Genomic DNA, 10,306 nt, shown 5'->3' with positions numbered 1-10,306 from the left:
GCGCTTCAAAACCGCTCATCAGAATCCTATGGGTGACGTCACGGACACTACGTCCATATTTTTTTTTTACAATCTATGGTTGTAACGCAAGCGTTACTGAACATGTACCGAGTAAAATATTACTGAAAATGTATTAGTAATGCCTTACATTACTGCGTTACAGCTAAAAGTAATATGTTACTGTAATGCATTACTTTTGTAACGTGTTACTCCCAACACTGATGATGAAGTGACGTTTCACTCTTAGTTACCGCAGGCAGAAAACAAAAGAATAGGAAGAATCATCAGCAAAACTTGAAATGGCTCAGCGATTTACAAAAGAGCAAGAACTATTAGTGTCACTGTCACTTGATGGTGGATCTGCTGAAGAATCTGTCAGTGGTCAAAATATTTATTTTGAAGATGATAGTTTTGAGAATGTGTTTGAGATGGCGAATATGAGCCAGATGTTGGGAAATAAGCTCTGACGAGGACAGTGATGATAGTATAAAACATCTGCTCAAACTGAACCCTTCCAAGCTCCAAAAGGTAACAAAATATGCTTTATTATATTCTTCTGTAGTTGTTACTCTAGGTATAGATCCGGGTCACTAAAGACCCGAATATGTAATGATGATTGGCAAAACATTCATGCATTTAAGGGTTAAATATACATTTAAAAAACTAATATCATCCCATAACGCAAAATAACTTTTTGCTTGCATTTTCTTTCATATCAGCCCCCCCCCCCCCCCCCCAAGTTCTGAATATGGAATGACAAACAAATACGGTTTAATACAAATTTCTTTTAATTTGTGTTGTTTTTAGTGTTTTTAAAAGAATATGTTTTAGTGTGTGTTAGATTACAGCAAAGGTAATCTAAATGTAAAAAATAAAATAGGGGAGATGAGCATGTACAATTAAATATGCAATATCTCAGATATCAGCCGATAACCATTTATACATCTCTTTTTGCTCGCATCTGTTGCAAAAGTAATGGAATGACTAAGAAAAAAAAAAATTATCCAAATATATTCTTAGCTTTTCATTGAAAAGCAAAAATGAAAAGAAAAAAAAAATCCCCAAAGTAGTACAACTTCAAAACATAGATGCTGCTTCATTGCAGTATTAATATTTCACCTGACATTCATCCTGGCACCTTAACTATTTACAAATCTGTGCAAAATTTGCAATCTTTAAATACACTGAAATCATAATAGCATAACCACTGAGAAGAACATGAAACAGAACATGCATGTGGCATTCTGAAACGGACCAGCCATTAGTTTAAATACAACAACTGAAAACATTATTGCTCTCCTGCAGCAATTCGGCATAGTTTATGGTAGAGTTCAGAGTCCAGGAACCGCGGGTACGAGTTGTGCTCCATCAAGAAGTGAACTCTATTCTGGGCTGCTTTGAAGCTTGACTGTGTTGGGATCAGAAGGCTTTGGTGCAGGGACTCCTTGGTGTTGAAGTCCAAGTTGATCTAGAGAAGGAAGAATTGAAAGATATGAGAACGTGTGGCACAGCTTGATGAAAACGACTAAACTTGGCTGGCATTGACGAAACCTCACCTCCTTCGGAGACTCTGCCTTGACGAATTCTTCGAATATCGTTTTTGCCTTCGATCTGAGTTTTGATCTCGACCTGATCTTTCTAAACTCTTCGCAGGCCAACCAGAACTCGATATTCTCCTCGCAGTGTTCAGACTTCGTGAAAAGTCGGAAAGCAATTAATCCATCTGAAATATGAAAAAAGTCATCAGATCAGTTGGCATTTAATAACGTGGCTTATTTCCAAGTGTGTGTGTGTGTGTGTGTGTTTGGAAACATTTTATTGTTTTTAAAAGAAGTCTCATGCTCATCAAGCCTGCATTTATTTGATCAAAAATACAGAAAAAACTGTAATATTGTGAAATATTATTACAATTTAAAATAATGGGTTTCTATTTTAATACACTTTAAAATATCATTTATTTCTGTGATGCAAAGCTGAATTTTTAAGATCATCACTCCAGTCTTCTGTGTCACATGATCCTTCAGAAATCGTTCTAATATGCTGATTCATTATGAATATTGGAAACAGTTGTGCTGCTTGATATTTTTTTGCAACCTGTGATACTTTTTCAGGATTCATTGATGAATAAAAAGTTATAAAGAACAGCGTTTATTCAAAATGGAAACCTTTTCTAACAATATAAATCTTTACTATCACTTTATCACTTTAACCCATCCTTGCTGAATAAAAGTATTAATTTCTTTCACAACCGAAAGGAAAAAAAATACTGACCCCAACACTGTTAAAAAAAATATATATTTTAAATAAATGCTGTTCTTTTTGAACTCTTTATTTGTCAAAGAATAAAGCATCACAGGTTATATTAAGGTTATATCAATTATCACAGGTTATATTAATAAAAATATTAAGCAGCACAACTGTTTTCAACATTTATAATAAATCAACATATTAGAATGATTTCTGAAGGATCATGTGACACTGAAGACTGGAGTAATGATTCTGAAAATTCAGCTTTGCATCAGAGAAATAAATTACATTTTGAAAGTAGCCTAAATTACAATAGAAAACCATTATTTTAAATTGATATCAATTTTACTGTTTTTTATCAAGCGTGTGTGTGTGTGTAATGAACATAAATTTGTAAATATTTAGTAATAATTACATTTGCTGCTCAACAAGTTGTCCAGAGATTGTGCCCATTGAGTAACTTCTTCAGTTGTTGGTCTGTGGGAATATAAAGTCAGACATTTTAATTCATTTGAATTTAAATCAAAATATATTTTTTAAAGATTTAAGCTTTATTAAACGTTTAAAGTCCATGAATCCCACTTTGTTACATGTACAGAGTAATTAACTAAAGCGTCCATATGCTCACCCGTATGGTTTTCTTTGTGCCGTGGTTTGGCGTGATTCTCTCGTGGGAAACGTCTTGAACAGCATTCTTGGTGTCCAATTTGTTTTTCTGTTAAACACAATCAAAAAACATTAGCAACATGCGTATCGCTCGGCGTAAAACCAAATGCAACTTGATAAAATGCACTTCTCACTTTATTTCGCTTTGTTCTGTAGTCGTGTCAGGGTCCTTAAAGTAGATCAATCGCTCCTTGCTCGAATCTGGTCTGGAATTTCTCATTTTTGCCAATCTATCCATTACTATCAATTGAACTGAAACATGTTGTCTTGTAAGGTGCTGCTTTTATACACAAGGGCTGTGGGTGGGGCATCATCGGCAGGGGAAACATCTGATTGGTTGCCTTGCATCAGCATTTGAGTGGCCATGTACTTGTGCAAGTCTTGTTGGCAGGAGCACTGCAGTTCTTTCTTAAATAATCTTTCATCAAATAAAACTGTGTGTGTGTGTGTGTGTGTGTGTGTGTGTGTGTGTATATATACACACTAAACTACTGTATACGAAAAGAAACTAAAATACAAGGATTGTTTAACTCTTTTCGATCTTATTATTCCCATAACTTCCATTTGTGTTCGTAACTATTTTTGATGTCTACATGAAAAGTAGTAAAAATAAGGATTGAGGTGATCAAGTTAAGAGATGTACAAACCTGAGTCACTTGTAACTTGAGGATGTTAATGCAATATCCGTCTCAGACAAAAAGTCCTAAACAAACTGGAATGTTCCCAACCAACATTCCACATGGTTCTATTTGTGGAAGGCAAGGAGTGTTTATTTATAGAAACTCTTATCTAAAAATAGCTCATGTCTTTGTTACTGGTTTAATTACTTTGGATGTGATTCAAACCACAAAACTCTAATAAGCTTTGCCGTCTTCACTTTCTGACTAAATATCAGGCTAAACGGATAAGGCTGCTTTATGCATAAGTTGAAAGATTTTTGATTTATTAGATGATACAGGAGGAAAAAAAGCATTTCCTGAAGAAAAAGAGCAGTGGGTCACCTTTCATGTTTAGATAAGCTCTAACCCTCGCCTTTAAAGGGAAAAACATGCCTTTAAAACCTTCATTCAGAATCAAGGGCCTCACCAATAAACATATTGTGCTGTGGTGGAAGAGTAAACATCTGTGACAAGATAAGTTGTTTTGAAACCTTGACTTTAAATGGCTAAATTAGATCAACATGTTTGTAGCTGACAGACGAACCGTTTTTATTCATCCTTGAGCACGAGTGTTTGCGTTCTCTTGTGAGAGAAGAGCTTAATGCTTTAGCATACGCCAAACGAAGCACTTAATTGTGAGAAATGCTGCACAGAATCTATATCCATGACAAAATGCATGACTAGATGGCATTTTTTGATGTAACTTAAATGTCAGGTTTTAAAACCACATACCACAAGTGCGTTGCTCATCTCAGAAGGCTAATCTGTGAAATCTTATATACATGATCATGTTTTGAGAATGTACTTTGAAGCCTGATCTGTACAAAATTTCACAGATAGCTTTCTGAAATGAGCAATGCACTTGTGGCATATATATTAGCAAGTGAACATGTTGTTGATGTGTTAGAAGCAGGAAAAATGGGATTTGAGCGAGGTTGACAAGGGCCAAATTGTAATGGCAAGACGACTGGGTCAGAGCATCTGCAGCTCTTGTATCTAACAAAAGGGGTCCAAGGAAGGAACAGTGGTGAACCGGCGACAGGGTCATGGGTGGCCCAGGCTCATTGATGCATGTGGGGAGTGAAGTCTGGCCCGTGTGGTCTGATCAAACAGACGAGCTACTCTAGTTCAAATTGCTCAAGAAGTTAAAGGGTTAGTTCACCCAAAAATGAAAATTCTGTCATTAATTACTCACCCTTATGTCGTTCGACACCCGTAAGACCTCCGTTCATATTCGGAACACAAATGAAGATATTTTAGTGTAAAGCTGATGGCTGAGAAAGGCTTCAGATAGGCCTCCATTGGCATTCAGTACATTTACACTCCCAAGACCCATAAAAGGCACTTAAAACGTCGTTACAAAGTCCATCTCACCACAGTGACTCTACAATCATTTTACGATGCGACGACAATAGTTTTTGTGCGCAAAAAAAAATCAAAATAACACCTTTATCCAACTTGTCTTTGCCTTACGTGTGTGCCTCCACGACGCATGCGCGAGAATATGACGCAGATCCGGCGCTCGGACACATGACCCAGAAGCGATTTGTTGACAAGCAGAGGAAGACGCGCGTATCTAAGCTGTTGAAGTCTACATTGATCGTGCTTTAGGTCTCGGCGTAGTTCTCAAAATGGGACTAAAGTGTGCATTTCATGGATTCCCGAACCCCGGCGCTACGTCATATTCTCGCGCATGCGTCGTGGAGGCACACACGGAAGACAAGAACAAGTTGGATAAAGGTGTTATTTTGATTTTTTTTTGCGCACAAAAACTATTGTCGTCGCATCGTAAAATTATTGTAGAGTCACTGTGGTGGGATGGACTTTGTAACGACGTTTTAAGTGCCTTTTCTGGGTCTTGGTCTTGTGAGCATCAGAACTGGATCATAGAGCAATGGAAGAAGGTGGCCTGGTCTGATGAATCATGTTTTCTTGTACATCACGTGGATGGCCGGGTGTGTGTGCATCCCTTACCAGGGGAACACATGGCACCAGGATGCACTATGGGAAGGCAAGCCGGGGGAGGCAGTGTGATGCTTTGGGCTATGTTCTGCTAGGAAACCCTGAAAAGGGTTCATGTGGATGTTACTTTGACATGTACCACCTACCTAAGCGTTGTTATAGACCATGAACACCTTTTCATGGAGACAGTATTTCCTGGTGGCTGTGGCCTGTTTTAGCAGGATAACCATGCAAAAAGCATGGTTTGAGGAGCACGAGTTTGAGGTGTTGACTTGGCCTCCAAATTCCCCAGATCTCAATCCAATCGAGCATCTGTGGGATGTGCTGAACAAACAAGTCCGATCCATGGAGGCCCCACCTCGCAACTTACATGACTTAAAAGATCTGCTGCAAACATCTTGGTGTCAGATACCACAGCACACCTTCAGGGTGGAGTCCATGCCTCGACGGGTCAGGGCTGTTTAAGCAAAAGGGGTACTAACACAATATTAGATGGTCATAATGTCATGCCTGATCGTGTATATAAAATAAAAGAAACAAAGAATGTAAATATATTTATACTGTACAGACTTATATACACGCATGCATAAACATTTTAAATATATTTTTATTATAGTATGTGTATAAAGGAAAAAATATATGTTTAGATAATTTAGATATGGGTCTATATAGATATTTACAATATATAGTTATCCGTTCGAATAGACAATAGTCTATTAATAAATTATTTTATTAATAAAAAGAAATACCTAAAAATTACAAATTGATGTGTACAGTATATATTTATTTTAATTGATGGCGATCTCAAAATGTGGGATAATAGCATGCATTTAATGTCTTAAAATAGAACAGATAAAAGAAACAAATTCTCTGTCTGAACCTTTTGTGTAAACAATATGCATGTCATTGTCATGATGCACTGTGTAATTCACCTGATCCTATTCCCTTTGAACATGAAATACTGGTTCTCAGCCTTTGCTACTGGAAAGAGAACACATCCCTGAATAGCACAAATAGAGCGGTTTGTTCCTGTCACCAGTGTGGCATCAGAACTATGCATGTTTCCATTCATTTAGTCAACGAGATGCAAATATAGATTTGTGTATGTGATTAGTGTCAAAGCCTTATTTTCAGTCCAGCACTAAAGAGGATATGGAAAACGGCTTGATTTGCCTAGACATGGGACCATTAAAATTCACATGATGAACTTGAGGTTTTTACATGTACTTGCAGTACAAGTATGCTAACAAGTTGTGCGTGGGGTTTTCAAGAGGTTGCTAAGGTGTTCTGTCTGGTTGCTAGATCAAAGTTTACTGGCCTAATTCGAAATGGCCCACCTTCGTATCTTTCCACATGCAACATCCTCCATGATTTTATACATGAATAATTTGTCTTTTGCAACACAATGAGCTCTTTGACCACTTCCTATTTATGTCATTACAAATTGTACAGATGAATATCTGCAGCTCATGCAGGGATTTTTAGTGAACCTCAGCCAATCAGAAGATAAGCGTTTTTGGGAAAAAGATGACCTAGCAAATGGACTCTCTGCAACTCTGTTCCATATAAAGTCCATTTTTATGAGCCCATCCATCTCGCCCAGCTTTGCAGATGTCAGACCCAGTGTTTTTAAGAGACTTATCGTCTGTTATGGTGTTCAGACCGTAAATATCAGTGAGCGCCTTGAGTGGTTTGCAATGAGATTGTTGCCAAGTTTCCGTTCGAATAGACGATAGTCCAATAGTTTTACGCACAAGGTATTTCCCAGCAATGACACGCGTGCTGTACTCATGGGGGACTCCAAAAGTACCTTAACATGAAAACAAGAGCACTTCCTTTTGTTGAAGGCACTTGCTTTTGACATAAAAGAAGCAGCTTGCTTGGTGAACTTAAAATAAACTTTATGCATGGTATTTCGTGTATGTGTGTGGGCCTATGTGTCCAAGGACAATACAGGGAGTAAAAGTACAAAAGTACAGCTGTTCAGTTTGTCCTAAAACAGAAGTAACATTTTTTTTTGTCATGTCTGTAAGCTAGTATTACTTGAACAGACTTTCATATAATGTTCTACAACATAAATTAGACACAAAACCACGGTGTGGTTTGTAAACATAAGATGCTAACAAGCTACTATTCACGAATTTAAAGCAATAAATCAACCACATCCTAGCATGTACACAAATCTCTGAAGGTCTTCCTATCAAGTTTGCAGTGGTTTTCACCCCTCGCAACACACTTTTGGTCATGTTAGATCAACAGTTTTATGCTAGCTATTAGCTCTGCGTTAAAACGTAGCATGCTAAGGGCCAGATTTACTAAACAGGGCAAATTAGCATGATGGGAGTGGAAAGTTCGGCACGTGATCTACTGACGACGCGCAAATTAAAGAACACAGACGGAGCGAAATTAGGGATGGGCGATATGGCTTAAAATCCATATTGCGATATACATTGCAGCCTCTTGCGATAATGATATATATTGCGATTTAAAAATTATAATAGAACCATTTCAGAACGGGTTAGACCCTAAGAAAAGCCAAACTGCTAAATGTATTTAATTTTTTTTAAAGAAAGAAACGTTGTATGTAGTTTTGAGAACATTTATTGTGCAAAACTGTAATTATAACATATTGTTGCAGATAAATAAAATTCAAGTACACTAGCTGCAGAGACTTTAACACAAAAAAGCAGAATGTTTTAAAAACGTTCTGTGCGCACTTATACATATAACGGCAGTGAATAGCGACCAGGCTAAAACTTTACAAAAATTATACAAAAGTATCGCGCAATTATACAGGGAGATGTGTGCCAGATCTGTACCAATTTATTTGAGTATTTAAAAAAAATAAATGCAATTCAATAAGTTTATGATGATAATCATTATAAGTAAATAATACATACACATTTAAAGGCTGTATGCTGTTTAAAAGTAAACATTGTTTATAAAAAAGATCAAGTGAAAAATAAGCAACCATCTAGGCATAATTTTTATTATTATTAGTTGAGACGAATTATTATTACATAGAGACAAAGTTAAATCTACTGTAGGCTACAACAGAAGCCTAATATATTCTGAAAAATTTCTCACGCTAAACCAAACTTTTATTTTGACGGGTTGCCGTGAACACCTTTGAGTGTCTGTTCATTTTATGATATGACAGTTTTCTCAAATTAAATGGTAAATTCTCATGAAGTGATGGTTTATGCGTTCGTGTCCTCTATAGCAGTGTTTCCCAACCTTTTTTCAGTCATGGCACCCTTTGAAAATGTTCTCCATTTTGTGACACCCCCTCGCATACGTTACGCTAGGGGTGTAACGGTACAGATTGCTCACGGTTCGGTTTGTATCACGGTTTTAGGTTCATGGTTTCGGTATGGTTCAGTATTTGCTATGTTCAGGGAAAAAGGACTACTGTAAAATAAAAATAAAGAAAATAATAAGAACAAATAATTTAAATACAAGCAGCAGCACAAATAAATACTTTTGAGCAAAAGATACTAATAAAATAAACTATGCTTTTCAGGTTTTTCAGGTACGTCTAACATTAGTTTTCAGGTACAGAAAATGATCAAATGTAAAATAGCATTGCATATTTGACTGTATAAATTAAAGATTAATCCTATTAAACTTACAAAAGCTATTCAATCAAAGACAGTGAGCGAGTGTGTTTGTGTGCCCGCTCATCTGTGCGTTGGACGGCTTAAATCCGAACCAAGTCCAAACAATGGATGTTGCACCGGTCTTTTTTATCAGCTCCTCCATTTCGCTTTCAGCTATGTTTATTCAAGATGACCAATACGATGATGCATTGCTGCCAGTTGCAGCTCTTGGCTCTAAATTTCGCGGGTAGATTCTGTCATCAACGTGCATTATCGCGATAGTGCAATAGACGATCTCTATCGTAGGCCAATTTTGTATCGTTTATATCGCCCATTACTAAGCCAAATCATTTCCAAAATGACCAACACAATCTACCAAAAGCAGCGCAAATTAGCGCAAAAATAATGGCGCTAACACCAGTAAATTGACTAGCGCAAACCTTAGTAAATACTCTCCATAAATTTGCCGTCTGAAAGGAAAACTCCTACAAATGCAAAAGGTTTGTCCATGGTTTTTATGTTTTTTTTTCTTTTCAGCGCTAATTTTTCACTGCGCGTCTTTAGTAAATCCTGACAATAGTTTTTTAAACGGGTTTGCGTTGGCGCAAGCTGTCAGTAAATCTGGGACTAAGTTTCCTAAATCCTCATGTGTGATTGATGGGGAACATTATACACAGGAAACGACATAGAAGGCTCAACAAGCATTTGATATCAGTACAGTTTGGTGTGTGCATGTTGCTAATGCTAAAGGCAGTTTTTGAAATGAAGCAATTGATGCGTCCATGAGCTTTGCTTGCTGCTTAGATATGGCGAATTAGCATTCCAGATTGACTGCAAATTGACGTCACGACTGAACGGCTCTATATTTATAGCTTTTAAAATTCATTACGAACCAAATTGGGCATTAGCGTTCTGTGTGAGAAACCACGAAACGAATGGCTAAAGGCTTCAGTCCCTAAAAGGAGACAGTTTTCCGGTCACAGTTCTGCTTTGCCCTTGACCAACACATTTAAGTTTCTCCAGCGGGACAGTCCCTGCAGTTAGTGTCTACTAAATGGCAAGGCTTACAGAGGAAGGCTTGCGTCATGAACTATGTTAGCAACATTAGACATGCAATAGCAGAAATGTACGAGTTGCAAGATCTTATGACTTTTCAGTAGCTGCTGCAATGCA

The 10,306-nt window shown here is 37.2% G+C and overlaps 1 protein-coding gene across 1 annotated transcript; it reads right to left on the bottom strand.

Annotated features, from left to right (window-relative positions):
• Window positions 1-773: 773 nt before the first annotated feature.
• rgs2 (regulator of G protein signaling 2) lies at window positions 774-3,166 on the bottom strand. The gene is made up of 5 exons (XM_079807675.1): window positions 3,048-3,166; window positions 2,876-2,962; window positions 2,663-2,724; window positions 1,557-1,723; window positions 774-1,468 (listed from the first exon to the last, which is right to left on the bottom strand). The coding sequence occupies exons 1-5, from the start codon at window positions 3,149-3,151 to the stop codon at window positions 1,289-1,291; spliced, it is 600 nt and encodes a 199-aa protein (XP_079663801.1). The 5' UTR covers window positions 3,152-3,166; the 3' UTR covers window positions 774-1,288.
• Window positions 3,167-10,306: the final 7,140 nt, after the last annotated feature.

Source organism: Gobio gobio (genome assembly GCF_949357685.1).
Source record: "Gobio gobio genome assembly, chromosome: 24".
Taxonomy (NCBI): Eukaryota; Metazoa; Chordata; class Actinopteri; order Cypriniformes; family Gobionidae; genus Gobio; species Gobio gobio.
This window is presented reverse-complemented; position numbering and strand designations above follow the sequence as displayed.